Below are 22973 nucleotides of genomic sequence, written 5' to 3'. Positions count from 1 at the left end.
ATAATACTTTACATGTCATTTTTTATAGACTTCCATCATTTTACGCCCCTTCAAATTTAGAAAACATTTCAGACCGTTCATTTTCACACCAAAAATTAACGGTCGATCTGCAGTGAAATCATTCTAAATCTGTTTTAAAATGATCAAGAGAGAACATTGAACGTAACCAACCTAAAAGTTCGGAAATTTTATTATGTATGATCTTCGATCCAACACGAAGTGTTTATGGCCATACGATGCTTCAATTGTCGGTCAATTAGATGGATGAGTTACTAAAAATAAATTTTGATCAAAATTGGATGCAAGACAATAAATGCAGTGCTATTTAATTTAAACGATTTCGATCGACCAACAGACGATGTTTGTCTTTGTTCCTTCATTAACTCACCCAACAAGAGTTGATGTTCTATGGTCATGCATGTTTAACAAGATAATTTATTAAAAAAATAACCATTTTTAGAAATAATTTGTAAGATACAATAATTTATTACCTTTTTATATTCTAATTTATAAGATAAATTTTATGAAATAATTTATCAGATATTTATAAGGTTATTTATTAAAATTTATAAATAATGTTAAAATAATTTTTAAGAAGTAATCTTGTTTAAAATTTCTTATTAAAATAATTTATAAAATAATTTTTAATATGTAATTTATTTTCAAAAAATTTATAAGAAATTTTTTAAGAAAAATTAAATATCTGGATCAGTTCTTATAATACAACCGATCCAGATACTTATTTTTAATTTTTTGAAATGAATAAAAATACAAGATCAGTTATTCTTAAAAATCGATCCAGATAGTTATCTGAATCGGTTATTATAATGAGAACCGATCTTGTATTTTTATTCATTTAAAAAAAATAAAAATAAGTATCAAGATCGGTTGTTAACAAAGAACCAATCCAGATAGTTATCTAGGTCAGTTATTATAATAAGAACCCATCCAGATGTTTATTTTTCTTAAAATATATTTTAAAATAAATTACATCCTAAATATTATTTTATAAATTGTTTTAATAAATTAATTTAATAAGAAATCTTAAAACAGATTATGACATAAAAAACCGATCCCAATAGTATCAAGATCGGTTTTTACAAACAACTGATCCTAAGAGTTCAACTATTAGGATCGAGTTTTTCTAAGAACTGATTCTGATAGTATCAGGATCGGTTTTTAGAAAAAACAGATCCTAATAGTTGAACTGTTAGGATCGGTTTTGTGTTAGAACCGATCCTGATACTATCAGAATCGGTGTTTATAAATAACCGACCCTGATAGTTCACAAATTAGGATCAGTTGACTAAAAAATCCGATCTGATTAGTTTTTTAGGATCGGTTTTGTTCAGAAAACTGATCCAGATAGATATTAGTATCGGTTGTTTTATATTTCCGATCCAGATAGGCTGATCCTTTCTTGTTTTTCCACTAGTGTCATGTTGAGAAATTCGGATTGACTGTTTGAACTTTGAAAATAGATATATGAGCAGAAAATAACACATCCTCTTTACTTTCCAAAGCATGATTGAAGGGTTGATATTCAATATAAAATCAACAAGATGCATATAATGAAAAGAAGGCAAATTATTTGATTGAAGGGTTGATATTCAATATAAAATTTCATTTTTTAACCACAGCTGTTGACGGATCAGGACATGTATGTGCTTAATATAAGAATAGAGATATATAACTTGCCAATCGACAACAAGAACGAGACACTTTTCGCGAGAATAAAAAAGTGACTTTTTGCGACGGACTACTTTCATTGTTCAGCTTTTTCTTTTTGCGACGGACGACCGTCGTAAAAGCGTTTTTTCCCTCGCAAAAAATGTCTACTTTGTTGTAGTTCGGTAATGATTTTGATGTGGAAAATGATCGTATTGATATTAAGATGCATATGAATGTCGACTTTAATACACTGCAAATGATGGTGACATGTCGACTTTGATATTAATTATGGTGTTGATATTAATATGGATTTGGAAAATTATGGTGATGATTCTTTTTACCAATATTCCATAATTAAAAAGAGTCGATTCCTTTTTCAATAATTTATTGGAAAACGTAAGTTACCAGGCGAATCAAGTTGACGTTAAAAATCTTAATATAATACCATTATTAATGTACAAAATATTACGTTTACTAGCTATTTTGATTTTCGTGGCCTGTTAACTCTTAATATAACACCATCACAAATTAGGGTTTGGTGGTCTGTGGTTGTCATGCCACACTCGATGGCACTTATATAATTATATGGTCTTTTAATCATATTCAATTTTATAGCCTTTTACTGTTGTTGTACAAATTTAATTTTTTAAAAATAGATGTCTAGCTCAATTTAATTCATTTAAATATATAGGTATAATTTTAACTTGTGTACTCGTAATAACTAGATTTAAAAAAAAAAGTAGGATGATTCCATCCGATTTCTATTGAAATCATCAAAGTGTTACTGATATCAAACCGCTGATACTATTACAAAGCAAACCAAAAATATACAAGGGCCCTAATGCTCATTACAACAGAATCAAAACACATCAACCCAATGAAAAATATCAGTGTTGTAAAAAAATGGCCGTCTAAGCCGATTAATCGGCCGATTAGTTTTCTACAGTGATAACCAAACTGTTACGGACTTTCTCTGCTAATCGACTGATTATTACCGATTAATCACTTGACTTTACTCTATCTTTCTGACAAGCGCATACTGTTATTTACAACAACAGAAAATATCAGTTAAATATTCAATTAATATTGCCAACAGAAACAACCACCGCAAAGCTATCACGAAACTTCTCCAGAAGAAAAAAAAATCTATTCTCATCAAAATATGGTCCAAACTCAAGTATTAGAAGCATTCCCTGATCCTCTTTCATTGTAAAAATAGCACTGTAGATGTTAAATCCTTGAATCACATGACCATAAGAGTGAATTTGAAATAACATTCATCCCACTGAATATTGTTGCATTGAAAGGTAGGCCATGCAATGATTTAAGCACTTAAAATTTGGATTCTTTTACTAATATACCATCCTAAAAATATAATCTGGCTATTACATTGCAACATTAATGTCCCCAAAAACTACCCATCTAATCAGTTCAACTAATAATTTGTCATTTAAAGAAATACAAGCATCTATATATCATAAATCTTGAATTGTTGAACAATTAAAATAAAATTCATTATGAGCGGCAATCCACTCTCACATTAAGAAAATAAAATCTACAGATTTCATACACCGACAAAACATGCATTTTTTTATACACTATCCAATCGTTCTAGTTAAGTTATCCTTTGTCGAGATCCCTATTTTATTTTACTAATTAACCACAAAAAAATCCTTTATTTTTAAAGGTAACTTAACTGTTCATGTATTGATATACTCAGTACTAGAAACTCCTCCATATTCTAACCAAGAGTAGAATAATTTAATAGTTTATTGTGAATTAGAGGAACATTTCCATATCATCTGATCACAATGATCAGTTAAATTAAAACCTGTAAATTGTTCTAATAATTTACAACATTCAATAGCATTTCTGGTACTGGGACTTTACCAGAATTATCTCGCTTTTGATGTTATTCCAAAGTTTATATTTAACTTACTACTCAAACCTTAATTACTAAGTTTCTGATTCTTGACATAGGAGCATCTGCATTAAATTTCTAAACCTCTACAATTGTTAGTAAGTTTTATGACTCCGTACAATTGTTAGTAAGTTGGTATCAAGTATCAACAATAAACAAGGTTGATGAGCAAGTTGAAACCGAAAGTGACATTTATTTGAATGAGAAACAAGGGGTCGTAGATGAGGGAGAAAATGATAAAGATGTCGAGCAATCTGGAGTCACCGTTAGGCTCAATGAAACACAACTCGGTGGTGCTATTATGTAGAATATTCTTATTATAAAAAGCTGAAGAAGGCATCATTATAACTCAGTGTAGATGGAGAGGAAAACTTGGCAGGAAATAAGCAAGCTTAAAATGGTGAAAAAATGTTTATATTTTATAATATGATAATTTGATATCCCACAGTTCAAAATAAGATAAACTGAAAAGAAAGGGTGACCAAACATTTTCTGTCTTATTTATTCTCAGGCGGCAAGGCAAACAGGAACACTAAAGGAAGCAAAGGATAAGCTTGAAAAGAAAGTTGAAGAACAACAAATTCGACTACAGCTTGACAAGATGGCAAATTAACTAGAAGGAAAAATAGGAATCAGAATCAGAATCGATCTCTTGACCGTGGAATCAGAATCGTGTGAATCGGTCAGAATCAGCCGAATCAGATCGGAAAATCGGAATTTTTTACCAAAAGCTTGTTTTACACTAAAAAATTAGAAAAAAATAATAAAAAAAATAATTTATCAATAATTTTATGTTTAGACAAATGATTACAATGAAATAATCCACTAATACAATATAATACAAGCATTAAAACTAAAAACACAATCTTTCACCGCCAGAAACTATGTCATGTTGGCTAGATCACTTCATCATTAGAACAAGACAAAACCACAGATCGAACTTATGTGACTGAGACTGAATTTTTTGCTTATTTTTTTTTCTTTTCTTCTAATAAGCCAACCTTATCCAAAAAAATCAGTGTATTGCTGAATTGGTTGATCAAAAGTTGCATCGATTTGAGGTTTAATTACAGACTAATATAATTAGCTTAAAATTAATTTTCATGAATGGCTAAGTCCATGCTCTTAGGTTAAAAAAGTACAACTTTATATATACATGCATTGATGTTTCTAACAACAAAAGCTATATGGTGTGGTGGTATTTGGTTTGGCTTATAAGCAAGAGGTCTCCAGTTCGATTTTTGCTGAGGAAATTTTTTTTGGAGATTGACATATTCGCATTTCAGCCGAAATTGGCTGGAATTGGATCATTTTGGCCGAAATTTGACTAGGATCCGACTGTTCCGGCCGAAATTGGACGAAAAAAACACTAACCGTGTATCTCAGCTTGAAATCGGATTGGTTCTGTCCGATTCTGCTCCGAATCGGCCAATTCTGCTCCGGAACGGCCAGTTTTTCTTTCTATGAAATTAAGGTACTCTTTTGTTGGCGCTATTATATTAATTATCCTTGTCTAGATTCAGGCTCTTGACACAGGAAGTACAGAGGAAGTTGAAAGAGACAGAAGGCCAATGTGAAGGAAACCACTGTTCATGTTCAAGATACAGAGAAGATCAATGACTTAACTCAGGAGGTTAAACAACTCAAGATAACTAACAGAAATGTTTTGTTGAATGTTTTTCAAAATTCAAACTGCTTGCAATACTTTCTGTAATGGCATGGCCAACCAGTAATTTACTATGTTTATGTTTAGTAAATTTTGATAAATGAAAGGCATCCAGTAGTTTACTATATTTATTTCTGTTTTTCCATATTATAATATCCTACATTTGGGTACTGGACCCACATTTTTACAACTCATTTTCGAAACCAGTGATAAATTAGATTTGGGTAATGTATAAGTACCAGCTTTCAACAATCTTCCCTAGCTCTATTGAGTTCCACTTTTCTCATAAGCCACAATACTAACAGAAAAAGAGAAGGCCAAAGATTTGCAGAAGCACATCGAATAATTGAAGAGAAACAAAAGAAGCTGGATGAAGCCGATGGGAAGCTACTATGTATTATGTAAGTGAGCCATAAGCATTATGTATTGCCCAAAAGAGAATACAAAATAATAACCACTTGTATGGTACACTTGATTTATATATTACATTATGGCAAACAATAAGCCAATAACATATTTTTCATTTTGTTTTCTTTAATAGGCTAGAAGAGAAGATATCAAATGTTGAGTCAGAAAATAAAGTGCTTCGCCAACAAGCTATTTCAAAGTCTATTATGCATGTAAGTCATATTAACCAAAAACTTTCCTTCAATATAATAAATAATTAATGTTGAACATGTTCTTTTGAGGAATTCAATTACTTAGTTTCTGCCTATGTAAAAACAGAGAGGATCTGACGACGGTACTATACTAGGCAACAGTTCAATCCCAGCTCTGGTAAATAAAATTCCCTTTATTGGATTATAAAATTCTACCCTACAATGCGTAAGTACTTAAAACTATTTTAAATATTTAGGATACTAATGGCACACCAGAAGCTTCACGGCAGCTTACAAAGGAGCGTAGTGAACTAGATGAGAAGCAACAGGTCTAACACATTCAAGAAACGTAATTATACTAATAAATTAGATCCTTCCTTTAGATTAACTCAACACTGGTTGTGAATTAAACAGGAGCACCATGACATGTTGATCAGATGCATTGCAGAGAACTGTGGCTTCTCGGGTAATAGGCCTGTCGCAGCTTGCATAATATTCAAGTGCCTTCTTAATTGGGGATCATTTGAAGTTGAGAACACAAGTGTTTTTTATCGCATTATTCAGACTATTGGGCATGCAATTGAGGTTGGTGATTCGAAAAATCATGCAAGTTTATATAATAAAATGTGGTTTTTGTGCTTTATGACTAAAACCATTATTAAGTTAAATGACCCATGATTATGGATTTACAGAATTTGATCTCCAACTTTTATTTTCAACTAAAAGAATAAAGACTTTGTAGAATTTGGATTTGCAATTAATGGTGGGATGTTAATAGATCTTAAAAGGTTGTGTTATTGGTTGCAATGCATTTCAAGCAAAGAGTCAGAACAATTATCTTAGAAGAGGATGAGTGAAACATGGTGGGGTTTACTCTTTAAAAACAATCATAAAATTGAATATTTTAAATCACTCCAATACAAGTGTGTTTTTTTTTGTTGGTTTTGTCCCCTTTTATTGTAGACTCAAGCTGACAACAATGATGTATTGGCATATTGGCTCTCTAATTCTTCAACTCTTTTATTGTTGCTCCAACGTACACTAAAACCAAGTGTGGCTCAAGTATGAAGATCTTTCATTTGGTCTCCCCATTTTTACATTCACCTGCATATAACTTTTCTCGAGAAGCTTAATTTATCTTTTCATACTGTGACTCTGTTCTATTTCCACACAAGGCTAGCATGCATATTCGATGCTGTTAAATTAAAAAAATTATGGTGGATTTTGCGGAAATTCTGAAGAAGGTTCAACTTCTGTAACCCCTGAATTATGCTCAATGAGTTCCATGAAATTATTATTTTAAGGATAAATTCGTTCAATTCAGTATTCTCCAACCCTGATCTGTGGAGCCAGTTCATTACTTGTTACAATAATACTCTCAATTCACACAATTACATGAGCTTTTTTCAATTACGTGGAATGAAAATACGTTTGCATGGGTGGCTCCGCAACTGCTACTGTTAGGTTTCATAGGATAAATAGGCTTTTTTCTGATCGTAGCTATGAGTCATTGCTTCTGTTCAATTTTTCTTTTTGCATCGCAGAGTTTCAGGGGAATACCGCAAGCAGTGGATCTCAGTTATGTGAGCAGTAGCTCAGGGGGCAGGTCGGGTTCGATAAGCCATGTAGAGGCCAAGCATCCTGCTCTGTTGTTCAAGCAACAACTTACAGAATATATCGAGAAAATATATGGCATGATTAGAGACAACTTAAAAAAAGAGATATGTCCTTCTCTTGTTTCCATCATTCAGGTATACTACATTGAACACATATATGGATACTTCATAAAATGTATGTTGTACTGTTATCAAGTTCGACATACATGTTGATTAGTTTATCAGAAGAAAACTTGACCAAATTGATGTTTGAACATTTTACACAAGGCAGAAGAAAATTTCTTTGTTGCCTTGTGTAAAATGTTCAAACATCAACTTTAGTATTGATTATTAATGCATGGTCCAACAAAAAAGAATAACATATGACATCCATACATGTATGAAAGATGACAAACTCTATGCCTCTTTCCCTATGAACTTAGAAGATGCCCCTTTCTTGTTAATTAGTTGATTATCTCTATCTGTACGTAAATCAGCAAGAAATGAGAAAAATGGGTATTTTGTAATTAGCATGTTCTAAAATCACTGTAAAATTCGCATCCTTTCATGTGGTATCGATCCTATGATCTGATGCCTTTCAGAGCTCGTAAGCATTTGTGTTAAATGGTATTGGTATATAGCATTTACTCAGTTACTTTTTTTTTATTATTTAACATTTTTAGGCTCCCAAAAAATCAAGAGGAAGTTTACTGAAAGGTGATCTTTCACCGACCAAAAACATAGGCGGTCAACAAGATTTGATTGGCCATTGGCAAGATATAGCTAGGAGCCTCACTAACTTTTTGAACACACTCAAGGCTAACAATGTTAGTAATTACATACTTGTTTAATTCTGGTTCACTAATTTTTACTGGATCGTTAACTTGGATTGAATGTTTTATTATATCCAGGTGCCTCCCTTTCTGGTTAGAAAGGTGTTTGTCCAGATATTCACATTCATCAATGTTAAGTTGTTTAACAGGTAAATATTTTTTTAATTTTCTTAGCTTGATTGAAATTGATCGTCTCTCTTCTTTTAATATGTTTTTCTTTGTTTCAGTATTTTACTAAGTAAGGAATTATGTTCGCTCAGTAATGGTGAGTATGTCAAGGAAGGACTTACTGAGTTAGAACAGTGGTGCGTTGGTGCCACATATGAAGTAATACAATTGATTTTTTAATAGATTTACACTAATTATAAAAAAAATAAGGTATTATTTTTAATAATTTTTAACAGACAAATTGACATGCTAATTAATAATATTTGGTTGTACTTCTTTCAGTATGCCGGGATAGCTTATGACGAGTTAAAGCACACCAGACAAGCTATCGATTTCTTTGTAAGTTGTTTAATATATTTATGAAAATCAAATGGAAAATTACTATCTATGGCCGTTAAAAAATTATTTAATTTGGTTGTGTGTTTCAATTTAGTAGGCAACTACACTTTGCTCATTTAATATATATTCTCTTATTCCAGTAATATACCAAAAATAAATGTTTGTGTTATTTTCTTCTCTTTCAGGTTATTCATCAAAAATCGAAGAAAACGTTTGATGAAATTACTCATGACCTTTGCCCGGTAACGAGTCAGCAGCATTTTCATTGAAAAGATAACTCATATTTCAATCAGTTAACAATATTTTGTTTTTCGTGGACAGACCCTCAGTATGCAGCAACTATACCGGATTAGTACAAGTTACCGGGATGATAAGAATGGAACGCATAGTCTAGCACAAAATGTAACTGCAATTGATGTTTAAATATCTATATTAATGGGTTTTTGTTTCTAGAAAAAATTTAGTTATTCTATGTTTTGTAACTGTAGGTAATATCAAAATTGAGGGTATTGCTGACTGATGACTCATATCGTGCTGGGAGCAATCAATTTTTGCTTCATGATGACTCACGGTTAATATCTATATATTCTTTGAGAGAGACTATGGTACTATGCATATTGCAGAGTAGCCCAAATTACAGATCAATATTTTCATTTTGAAAGTCCAAATAGTCAATCTGAACCGTTCAATGTGATTTCAATCTGAAAATGTACTTAAAGATCAGTCAATTTTTCATTTTATTACAAAAATACTATTTTTTATATAGGTAGAAAATCACTACTTTAGATCAACTGATTTTTTACCCATCTAAAATAAAGTAAAAAGATTTTTAGAAAATCACTACTTTAAATCACTACTTTGGAGATCATGTTGAACGGTTCTGATTGATTGTTTGGACCTTGAAATTGAAGATATTGATCCATAGTACGGACCATTATGCTCTATACATAGTACCATAGCCTCACTCTTCTTCTTTTATCACCTTATATTTTTCTTTATTTACTTCCACTAAACTATTATTTGAGAGAATTACAACTACATAACCTAAAGTTACATTAAAATTCCAAAGGTTGTAAAACCAATATATCAAGCACAAAGCTACACATTTATACCAGGTCTATTTGGTGTTGCCATGGACCATGGTTATGCTTTATTTGACAAGCCAGAATGAAAATCCTGACAAGTTTCTGTTAATTTTTCATGCTGATGTAACCATGTATGTGATTGCAGTGTTCCATTTTCGGTTGATGACATATCCCAATCCGTCAAGCAGATAGACATCTCTAATCTTGAGCCACCACTGATCATCCGAGAGAATACTAGTTTCTTATTTTTGTTGCCATCTAATCAGGATAAAAGTTAAATGTTTAGAATATTACTACAAGCTGAACCCGAAAGGGTGAGAAGATCGAGTTCTGGTTTTGTTAATCAAATCAAGTATATGTATCAACAGTTTCCTACCCAATGTGCACGGGCACGGTTGCTGAACCATGTGTTATTAGTCGCCTTTTCTGAAGTAGTTATTCACTTATAAACTATTTCCATGACTAATTTATTTTATATATATTAACCAACGGTATTTTTGACATATGAGAGCATAATTTGTTTAGAGTAATATTTTTTAATGTGCATGTGCTTTATTTTTTCTGTACATATTTATAGTAGACGAGTACTCAGATAGTTTTAATTATTATCACCTAGTTTGATCTATGCGTCTGAAATTAAAGTCATATATAATATTGATAGCCAATTTTTTTTTTTAAAAAAAAAAAAAAAAGATGCATCGAACAATAACAAATGAAGTTCTGGACTCCTCATGGAAGATTTAGGCCTAATATCTCCTTTTTTTAGGCCTAGTAGTTGTGATTTTATTGTGGCCTGATTTTCTATATACTGGGCTCTAATGAATCTGGATTGCTATGTAATTTACTTGTGCTATCCTCTTTTGCTCATGAGTTCAGACCCAGTGAAGTGCCGCACTTTGAAGAATTAGATCTGAACCGTTTATTTTAATTTCACACAAATTTAAAGAGGTTTCGTGAATTCGAGATATGTCCAGTGATATGGTTGCATCGTGCAGATTATAGTACTGAATCCTTGCAAAATTGACAGTCGACCATTCATTTAAGAGAACACCCATGTTGGCATAAAGCCATAAGCCATCATATATTGTAGTTTACTGAAAGAAAGTAGCAGAATTACACATGAAATTTATAATATTTTTTTGAACTCTCAGTGGTGGTGGTGGGGTTGGTGGGTGGGTGGGTTGGGGGTGGGGCTGTTGTTCTTAGTTACTCCTAGCCCCCTTTAACACCCTCTTAGGTCAATAAATATCAAAACCATGTGAAGCTAGCTAAGTGCTAGTTATCCATAATTTGGATGGAATATATGTAAAGTGCTGAGCTTGCAATTAGCATGATTCACAACCATTTTATATATGAACCTAGGTTATTTCTGATATGATATAGGAGCATAATTTGTTTATATATATTTCTTGGATGTGTGCTTTATTTTTATTTATTATAGATCTCTACTTAACTAAATACTCAAGAAGGCAACATTGACTGTTACCATCTAATTTTACTTTTATATACGTCTTAAATTTCATGTCATTAATTATGTTCCATATAAAATTGATGGTCCAACTTCAAAAAAGAAAAGGACAAAAAAAAGATGTACCCAATAATAACAAGTAAAGTATTAATTAGACTCTAATTTATGATAATAAGGCCTATTATATACTTTTTAGTTAGACCTCTAATATAATTATTACTCCAACACAATTGGCTATTCTTAGGGGTGGATCTTAAGTCAAGCTGGGGGTGCTAAACAACCCCAAGATTTTACAATTTGTTTATTAGGTACTTGTAAATTTACTTTATATATATCTCCATTCTTATGTTATGCACGTAGTTGTCCTGATCCGCCAACGGCTGAGATTGAAAGATGAACTTTCAAATTGAATATCAGCCCTTCAATCACATAATCTATCTATTTTTGATTAAATACATCTATTTTATGTGTAGAAGTCTAAATTTAGTTAAAAACAAACTCACCACAAGAACTGCTACATGGTTTGTCACAATTAAAATTGAATGAATTCCTAGCAATCCGTTTCCTCATTTCCCTTTATAACTATCTACAATTCCTATAATTAAATTATTTCCTTATTTCTATGTTTTCTCCATTTCATTTCTCCTTTTCCTCCATAGTTTCGACAATGAAAATGGAAACTATCATAACATGTAGAGATCTGAATATATATGTAGAGAAAATCCTTATTTGAATCATTTAATCATATATTTTCCAATTTTGTTTAGTTACATATTATTTCTTATCTAAATCGTTTAATAACATTTCTTGCTTGTGAAAAAAAAATTAGATATTAAATCGCAATGATACTTCAAGAATTTTTTTTATATTATATTTGATCTTTTTTTTTTTCATTTGTTGTTGTTTCTTTTATTGTTATTTATTATTTGGATATCTATTTTTTCTCATTTGTATCTTTTATTTTCATTTAAATATATGTTTTCTTAATTTTGTGTGAATGTCAAATAAAAAGGTCTCTTTATATTCTATTCAATCTTATAATATATTTCTGTTGCAACGCACGGGCACGATACTAGTATATATATATATATATATATATATATATATATGAGTACGGCTAACGCGCTTCCTCTAGCATATGGGCCGAAATGCTTCCGGTGGAAAGTTGAAATTTCAAAATCCAAAAAGTCGATCTGAACCGTTCATCTTCTTCTCCATATTAATATCTGCTTGGAGACCAAATTTTACATTTTTCTGAAATTTTGTACTATTTATTAAGCCATTTTGAAAATCGCTGATCCAACGGTAGCTTCTGATTTTTACTGTTTGGTAAGCCACCGTTGGATCAGCAATTTTCAAAGTGGCTTAATAAATAGTAAAAAATTTCAGAAAAATGTAAAATTTGGTCTCCAAGCAGATATTAATATGGAGAAGAAGATGAACGGTTCAGATCGACTTTTTGGATTTTGAAATTTCAACTTTCCACCGGAAGCATTTCGGCCCATATGCTAGAGGAAGCGCGTTAGCCGTACTCTATATATATAAATATGGATTAGAGGAACCCCCCACCCCCCTCCCACCCCACGTCCCGCGTCCCCCATCCTCCTTATAAATAATATAATAAATTTGAAGGGCTTACAAGTAACATTTAAAAATTAGAATAGCTGACGGTCGCTCATTTCCAATTAAGTGCTTTCCAGCACTGTGAAAATAGGAAAGGTATCCATTCCAAATTCCAACGTTTCCCTTTCCAACTTGGAAAGGCCAAATATAGTAGAAAATAAAATAAAGAAAGTGCCCAATGAAATCGAAAAAGAACAATCTCTATAACTCTATTCTCTAGCGGATAGGCAGTGAGAAATAATGTAACACAAAAGAAAGAAAGAATATCTCCACCGTTCATACAAACAGAAAAAAAAAAACAAATGTCCAAAGAAAAAAAAATCTACCTTCAGAATTATGCAAATTGTTAATTAATACTATTCATTATATTTTTTTTATAAAAGTTGATTTCACTATCATGCCAGATTCAAAAGGGTTAATTTGACTGTCATGCTAAGTTGTTAATATGTTATTTTTTCTTTATTCATGATTACAATTTTAGTTTAATTTTGATAGACATGTGCATTATTGGTGTTAGTAATCTATTGTATATTTTTATGAAATTAAAAAGTGAAATATCTGAAATATCTAATTATCTTGGTTATATTATATCATATATTGGTTATTTTTTAAAAATAAATGTTTAGCCTCCCCTATACTCAAATTCTAGTTCCGCCCTTGGCTATATATTCTTGTTCTAACGATAATAATTTCATTTGTGGAAAATGGTGGATTTTTACAGTAGCTCCTTTTTATCATTATTTTCCGATAATGAAACATAAGTCCATAGCTTTAAATCCTTAATCCCACTTAGCTTTATTATATGGAAGCGTCTAATTGTCCACAGCCTTTTGTCCACCATTTGTCCACAGCTTTGACTTACGCGAATACTGTAAAATTACTTCTACATGCTGTATAATTATACAATATATCACATAAAATATATCAGTTAATCACAAAACATCCAGCAACTATTTGAAGTGGTCCCATAATAGTTAGAAAAAGATTGCAACTTGCACAACAGGACAAAATAAATGTACTTTCAAACTGTACTTTCGAAAATTACAGTTATAGGAAGTTATTGGCAGTTAGAGTTAGTTATTAGCGGTTATTGACAGTTAGAGTTAATTATTAGCATCCGTACTGGGTTGAATCTTGTATACTGTAAAATTGAATCTTGTATACTGTAAATTGAATCTTGTATACTGTAAAATTGAATCTTGTATACTGTAAAATTGAATCTTGTATACAGTAAAATTTTCAATTGAATCTTGTATACTGTAAAATTGAATCTTCTACACAGTAAAATTTACAATTGAATCTTGTATACTGTAAAATTGAATCAGCAGAACTGTAAAATTGAATCTTGTATACAGTAGAGTTTTCAATGAATATTGTATACTGTAAAAATTAAATCTTGTATACAGTAGAATTTTCAATTGAATCTTGCATACTGTAAAATATATACTGTAAAATTGAATCTTGTATACTGTAAATTTTCAATTGAATCTTGTATACTGTAAAATTTTCACATAATAATGTAAATTTTCAATTGAATCTTGTATACTGTAAAATTTCTAAAACTAAACCATAAAATAATACCATCTATACTATAAGATAAAATGTAATAAATGCTACATTTCAGTTTAAACCACAACCTACAAAGAATCATGTATATTGTAAGATAAAATTTTGAATTATGTAAATATAAATTTTGACAACTAAAAACATTCTTAATTAAAATTTTATATATGTTGAACTATTGCTGGAGAAGTAAAATCACCGGACGTGTGCATTTTGCATGAAGCAGCTGGTTAGTTGGTGTGACAGTGTGAGACGACAAAAACTGAGAGGAAATTATCTGGACAAGTGACAGTATATAGTAGGCACTGGTGAAACAGCTAGATGGGAGTGGATAAGATTGTGGACAAATGGTGGACAAAATCTAGTGGACAAAAACCTTTTCTCTTATTATATTTCTTAACACTAATCTTAGCTTTTTTTTTTATCCTTAATCCGGCTTTAATATGCAAAACAAGAAATTGCACTGCTAAAGTGCTATTGATAAGATATTTGGAAAAAGCCCAATCCGATAAGATATATTTGTAGATCTGAACAAGACATGCACCACTAAATATCCCATTATTTATTGTCCACCACCACCTAAAACCCCACTATTGGCATATTGATGTCATTGTCAACAACAATGATGAAAAAGATTTTGAATTATGAGAGCACTAAGTTTAAAAAATTGTGGTAAATTAGTGATTAGGCTGTTAAATCAGATTTTGGATAAAAAAATTAAACAAAATTTAGGTGATGAAATTCTATTAGCGCCAAAAATCAATTTTATTTACTGTCGATTAAACAATATAATGAGTCAAGCTAATCGGTTCTTTAATTTGAGTTGATAAACATTATAAATATAGAAGAAAAATATAAAAATAAAATTTAAGGATGCCATGCATGACGATAATCTTTTCTCCTAAAGCTGAGTTTGATCTCTTCGTTTGTTCTTGAAACCGACTATTTGCGGAGGATTAATATCACTACTTCAGAAAAAGCTACTATACACGGTTAAAAATACTAACTAATGTCACACAGTTCCACATCTATGTCCATGGGGATCGTATTGAAAAAGGTCGATACATTACACGATTGCGGAACCGTATCTATATACAAATTATATACAGGGTTCTTAGGGGAAAACTGTGTCAGATCTCAAAAAATAAGGCGCTGAAACGAGTGATATATACTTGGCTTAGAGCATCTACATCCCTAAAACTCAAAAGGATTTCTAAATAACTGTTAACTATTTTTTAGAAATTATAATCTTTAAAGTTTCTAACTCTCACACCCCTGAAACTCATTTTAGAGTTTTTATTAAGGCACGTCAGCAACAAATTAAAAAGGAGAAACAATTTGAGCCAATCATTTGGCCAACATAGAGTTTATAAAAAGTTTCTTAATAAAAAACTTTCCTGCATAGTTTCTAAATAAGAAACACTCTCACATCCCTAAAACTGAATTAGAAACTGCCACGTCAGATTAGAAACTCTAATAGTTTCAGGGATGTAGATGCTCTTAGTAATTGTGTATAATAACAAGGGTTATATAAACAGTTACTACAAGAGAATTGTGTAATATTTGTGGAATGTATACACGATTTGTGTTTATGAATAACGTTTGTTATCCTTCATACATAGTTTCTTTTAAAGAATCGTGAATGACTTATATGTATTTTTTATCATTTTGAATTTTTGATTTATATTGGGTTAGAATCCATATTTGCCAGACATTAAAATACATTATTACATCCATAATTAAAAAATATTGAACATTTATCAAAAACTAGAAAACAATCACTACTACAGAAATGGTCATTGTACACGAATTTGACAATTTTATATAAAAACCGTGTACAAAATAGGTTTTTTTTAAAATTCAAAATAACTGTGGGATTTCTACATGGATATTTATTAAATAATCAGTGTAAAAAGCCTTAAGAGAGCTACACGGACATTTGTTAGGAATTGTACACGGATTATTGTTTAAATAACAGTGTAGAAAACCTTGAGAGAGGTCCACGGCTATTTATTAAAAAACCATGTAGAAAGGTAGGCATTGTACACAGATTGTTATTTAAATAATAGTGTATAAATCCTTGAGAGAGCTATACGGATATTTATTAAAGAGTGTAGAAAGGTAGGAATTGTATACTGCACATTGTTTAAATAACAGTGTAGAAAGCCTCGAGAGAGCTACATGGATTTATACTTAAAAATTCATGTAGAAAGGTTATTGTAGGGTTTTGGTTATATAAAAGGCCTTGTCCTTCCAGCGCCGTTTTGATCAATTAATACTCTCTCTCTCTGTTGGTTTGATTTCTGCCCACAAGGAGGCCGGATCTGAGATATTTGAAGTTAATTTGTATTTCTCTTCTCTATCTTGCTAAGGTTAGTCATGTATATATATTTTTCCGTTTTCTTCCTCTAATTTTCTGTTAATTTGTATTTCTCCTCTCTATCTTCCTCTAATATTACGAACAAACAACTAGTAATACAAAAGTGTCATCTATTCCAAGATTTATATTAAGTTGATTTTATTGCAGGAAATCTATTACTCTCACATGCACTTGATATTAGTTAGCCTATTTAAATAACAAATGAACATGTAATATCACAAGAAAATGAGGGAGAATGGTAGGCTGAAGAAATGGGGCCTACCTTTCAGAGAATAAATGAAAAGGGTGCCGAATTCTCATCTCAGCACAAGGAAAACATTGATTTTCTTTGCATATTCATTAAAAAAACTTTGTGAAAATTCTTGGGCTGATATACTATTTCCGCACAACAAAATAAACTAATAATATAAGAGAGCTACACGGATATTTAGATAAAAGTCTGTGTACAAATAGTAATCGTACACGGATATTTAGCTAAAAGTCCATATAGAAAGAGCAATCGTACACGGATATTTATCTAAATATCCGTGTATCTTAGTTATATGGAGAGCGACACTGGCAATCAATCGTACATGGTTGTTTATGTAATAATTCATGTAGCTCTCTTATAATTGCACACGGGTAAATATTCATGTGTATTTATTCAAGGATTTCTACACCCTCACAACGTACACAGTAGAAAATCCGTGTAACTCATTCATTTATGTCCGTGTGCAATCTCTTTTTCTGTAGTAGTGAATATTCAACATTTAACACACAAAAAACAATATTCAATATTTCAGGATTCAACATAAATATTCATCCATATAAAATTTAAGAAATATTCAGCATACATATACACATGTAATAAAACATGTTACATGAACATAGAAAAAAAATAAAACCTAACAGTTCTACATTTGGATACTCTCTTCCATATCAGGTTCTGCTTTGGCTTCTCGGTCATATCAGGTTCTGCTTTTAGTGTGTGACCATTTTTCGGAAAGCATGCGAGAAAAAGATATCAATTTTAAAACTAATGAAAGATTTATCTTCAAAGTTTGGATAGTGCAATCTGAATAGCAAAAAAAAAAAAAAACATCATTTAGGATCTCAAAACTACAATTGAATAAGTTTCTAAAAAATAATTGTAAGTTATAAAATTTATATCAACAGAAAAAATACTTTCATTATGCTAATGAGCAGCAATGCCACATTATTTCAAAAGATAAAAGTGATTAGACATATAATCCTGGTAAGTTATAAAACTAGCGTTGAAATCAGCTAACAAATTATAGACCATGTATAGAATTACATTTTTGATGCCAATGAGCAACAATCCCACACTATTTCTAAAGAACAGATTGATTAGACAAATAATCCTTGTAAGTTACAAATCTAACGCTCAAATTGACCTACCTTTACCAAGCAACTAGGGTTTGAGAGAATCAGATATGGGAGAAGAGAGGATGCAAGATGGGGTTGGACATCGAGATGGAAAATAGAGGATGCGAGATCAGAGAGAAGAGATGATCCAGGTGATGAAGAGGGAGAGTGTTTGTGAGGAGTGGGAACTTATTCACAAAATTTGTCACGTATATATAATTGAGAAAATAGACAGAAATGACAAAGGGAAAACAAGAGTGGGTCTAATAAATCTCTCATTTTTTGGTTTGAGACAAAAGTAGTAAAATGCTACTCAAATTTAATGATATAAAGGCTGGTAGACAAAAGTTTAATGGTTTGTGATAAGTAATAGGGTTGTAAACAACGCTCTAATAAAAAGTTGGACATGGGCATTGAACATGATGCAAGATTGGAAGTACTTGGGTGGCATGCTCGGAAATTTGTTTGAATGACAATTATCAGACTCCTAATATAACAAAAATAGTATTGGACTCTAATTTATGAACTTAGGCCTATTATATACTTTTTTGTAGGACTCTAATTCTTATTTCAACAGTGGGATATTCTTATTTTGACGATAATATTTATGTTTATGGTAAAAGGTGGATTTTTTTATTTTCTCTTTTTTCCTCATTGTTAGCCAATGATGAAACATAAACTACTTAGCTTTATTCTATTTCTCAACACTAACTCACATCTTGCTGAAAGGAGAGATTAATTGCGGCGCCGCAATCCAGCTCTAATGATGTAAAACAAGAACTTTGGCTACAATAGTGCTAATTAATTATGACAGACGTGTCCATAGCCACTGCCCGATTTTCAAAAAAGAAAATGACAGGCGTGTCCATGGATAAAAGATCGAGTTTGACTATAAGGAATAAATATTCCCAATCAGATTATAGATCTGAACAACTAATCATGAACCGCTAAATTGAAGTTAGTCCAAACATAATTAATTAGTTACCAAATCGCGGATATATCCAGTATTTTCTTTTTTGAGTTATTATTCATCAAAAATAGAATTTGATGATACCATCAGATTATAGAGAATTAACTAAACTTTTATAATTTATTGAAGTTGACTGGTCCTTTTCAATGTAATACCACTGATAATAAAACAGTATCAAAATTAAATCAGTTATATATTCAATATCTTTTTTTTCACTAATCAGAGATTTTTGTATATTTTTTTAAAATTAAGCAATCTTTTGACAATATTTTTTTATTAAATTTTGTTTGATCCAACCGGGTTAAAGATTTTTAAAGATTTTATTTATGTAACTTAATATATTTTTTTCTTGAACACTTTTTTTTTACTACAAAAATATAACTGACCGGCCACATAGCAATTAATCATTTGGCACGTACATTTGTATAATGTGTACGATACTATTTTATAACATTGTGCACTACTATTAATTATTCAATTCAAACATCATTATATGAATATACATTTTTTGTGAACAAGTTTTGGTTAGCCAATTCAAAGGAACAAGATTTCTGGCTAGAAATATGCAGGAACAATTTGTTAAAATATACAAATCTGAATTGCTGTTACTTGAAGATAGATTATTATTTCTCTTCATGTTGTTGCTAAAAATATGCACTCACAGAGAAAATAAAACAATAGCTTTGGTACAAAATGCAAATTGACTTAACAATAAAATATAAAGTACATGATCAGAGTTTCACAAACAATATAATGACACCATCATAATGGAATGCAAACACTCTGTAGAAAAACTTAAGACACAAGACTTATTTGCTATAATTTATCTATGGGGATATATAACTCTTCAATTTCACTCCATTGAAAGCACCTCCAATTAATGATGCAATCATGCAAACAGGAACTAATTGTGACCATCAACTGCATCAGTCTGCAGTATTCCACCAACATCACCAATTGCTTTACCAATTCCAGCAGTAAGATTACGAACTGCAGCAGCAATTCCCTTACCAAGATCACCAACTACATCACCAAGTCCATCAGTGGTAACAACATTATCGTTATTGTCATCACTAAGTCCTCGCCGGCCGCCCAGACCAACTCCTTCAACTCCAAGAGCACCAAGTTGAATTATTGTTATACCAACAATGATCAACAAGATAAAGCATGTCGTCTTACAGGAAGCCATTTTTGCTTTTATCTAGCTTGCTAGCTCACTATTAAGTTTCAGTTTCCAACTGTTGGTTTGTCAAATGTGCACTGATCCTTAGCTCCTTATATAGACAAATCAGCGCTAGTGTTTACACATATTGAGTGCGTAGCTAGTCAGGATTTTAATTAAGAGTAGATACAAAAATATTTATTTATAATTAATTATTTATTTAAATTATTATTTTTGAACATATTTTTAACTAAAGGTTCGAAGTCAAATCATCCAATTAATCAATATCAAAAAATGATTTCCACATCCGGGTTTTGAACCTGGGACTTTCCAAAAACCAGAGGGCATTGCCTTTCCTACTAGATCAAAGGTTGGTTGTCAATTTTTTTTATAATGATTTATATTAAAGTTCGACTCATACCTTTGTAAAAGAATGTGACATTCCCTTGAAAAAAAAATAGGTTCACTAAAACCTCACTTTCAGACCCTTATTAATTCTTCTCGTCCCTCTTTCATTCTATTTTTAAAATGAAAAACTCGGCCCAATTTGTCACGACTTGCCAATATCACCAAGGACTAAGGCTCAGTCAGGATTAAACAAAATTTAAATTTAAGTAGGTAGCTGCCTACTCTGGCTGGATGTGGCTCCGCCTTGATGTCTTACTGTTGTATACTTCAAGTATTGTATGAGTCACGTGATATGTATTATATTCTTATATTAATTATATTGTATGAGTCACAGATATTTGCTGCTTTGATTTCCCTTGAAAGGTAACATTAATTAATTCACTCTTTTTATATCACTTTTCTTCTGACATTGTTTCTTCCAAAATGAGAATTAAGTTGTCGACCTTTTTTACAATCAGTTGTTTGCACTGTTTGTATTAGAACTAAGTTTTCTCTAGGGATTTCTTTCAATTAGGAAATAATAAAAAGGTTTCCTGGGAGGTACGTCCATGGCCATGCATGGAGTATATATGCCAGAATTAATTATTAGGATAGTATGACAGAGAACAAGAACACAATCACTTTTATGATGCTCCCTTCCCTTCCTTTTTTTATTAAGAAAAAAAAAGAGTGGGTGAAATAAGTCTTTTTTTTTTTGGGTTGGCGACAAAAGTTGTTAAGAATTATACTACTCAAATTTCTTCATTTAAAGAGTTATAGACAGAAGTTTTCTGGTTTGCGAATAGCACTTTAAAGGGTTGTAAACAGAGGCCTAAAGGGTTGCACATGGGTGTTGAACATGACTCGGGATAGGGAGTACTCGGGTGGCATGCTTGGGAATTTGGTTGGGTAGCAATTATCAGGCTCCTAATAACAAATATAGTATTATTGGACTCTAATTTATGTTTACTTTGGCCTATTATATAATTTTTTGTAGGATTCTAATTCTTACTTCAACAGTTGGATATTATTCTTATTTTAACGATAATATTTATTTTTATGGTAAAAGGTGGATTTTTTAGTTTCTCTTTTTTCCTCATTGTTAGCCAATGATGAATCATAAACCACTTAGCTTTATTCTATTTCTCAACACTAACTCACATCTTCCTGAAAGGAGAGAATAATGGCGCCGCAATCCGGCTCTAATGATGTAAAACAAGAACTTTGGCTACAAAAGTGCTAATTAATTATGACAGGCGTGTCGATGGATAAAAGATCGAGTTGGACTATAAGGAATAAATCCCACTCAGATTATAGATCTGAACAACTAATCATGAATCGCTAAATTAAAGTTAGTCGAAACACAATTAATTTGTTACCAAATCGCGGATATATCCAGTATTATCTTTTTTTGAGTCATTATTCATCCAAAATAGAATTTGATGACACCATCAGATAATAGAGAATTAACTAAACTTTTATAATTCATTGAAGTTGACTGGTCCTTTTCAATGTAATACCACTGATAATAAAACATATCAAAATTAAATCAGTTATTTCAATATCTTTTTTTTTCACTAATCAAAGAAATTTGAATTTTGTATATTTTTTTAAATTAAGCAATCTTTTGACAATATTTTTTTATTAAATTTTGTTTGATCCAACCGGGTTAAAGATTTTTAAAATGCACTTACATGATACATAAAGGGAACAAAATGATATATACGTATGTTTTTTGTTATTATCCTAATACTAAGTGATACGTATTGTATTATTTATGTATCTTAATAAAAAAATTTCTTTGAACACTATTTTTGTTTCTACAAAAATATAACTAATGAAAGATTTATCTTTAAAGTTTGGACGGTGCAATATGAATTGCAAAAAAACATCATTTAGGATCTCAATAGTTTCTGAAAAACAACTGTAAGTTATAAAATTAATATCAACAGAACAAATGCCTTCATTATGCGAATGAGCAGCAATGTCACACTATTTCAAAAGATAAAAGTGATTACACAGATAATTCTTGTAAGTTATAAAACTAGCGTTCAAATCGGCTAACAAATTATAGACCATGTATAGAATTACCATTTTGATGCCAATGAGCAACAATCGCACGCTGTTTCTGAAGAACAAATTAATTAGACAAATAATCCTTGTAAGTTATAAATCCAG

The 22973-nt window shown here is 31.0% G+C and overlaps 1 protein-coding gene and 1 long non-coding RNA gene across 2 annotated transcripts; both read left to right on the top strand.

Moving 5' to 3' along the window:
* The first annotated feature begins 5803 nt into the window (after positions 1-5803).
* Positions 5804-6530, top strand: LOC144545270 (uncharacterized). Its single transcript, XR_013508455.1, has 3 exons — positions 5804-5878; positions 6115-6186; positions 6272-6530. It is a non-coding gene; the product is annotated as an uncharacterized LOC144545270 (long non-coding RNA).
* A 133-nt stretch (positions 6531-6663) lies between these two features.
* On the top strand, positions 6664-11093 carry LOC144544820 (myosin-9-like). Its single transcript, XM_078293367.1, has 12 exons — positions 6664-6681; positions 6821-6919; positions 7402-7608; positions 8136-8279; positions 8364-8434; positions 8513-8612; positions 8736-8792; positions 8978-9034; positions 9114-9194; positions 9281-9363; positions 10023-10114; positions 11029-11093. Exons 1-12 carry the CDS (start codon positions 6664-6666, stop codon positions 11091-11093), a joined length of 1074 nt encoding a protein of 357 aa, XP_078149493.1.
* The last annotated feature ends 11880 nt before the right edge of the window (positions 11094-22973 follow it).

This window comes from Carex rostrata, chromosome 27, assembly GCF_964058835.1.
Source record: "Carex rostrata chromosome 27, lpCarRost1.2, whole genome shotgun sequence".
Lineage (NCBI taxonomy): Eukaryota > Viridiplantae > Streptophyta > Magnoliopsida > Poales > Cyperaceae > Carex > Carex rostrata.
This window is presented reverse-complemented; position numbering and strand designations above follow the sequence as displayed.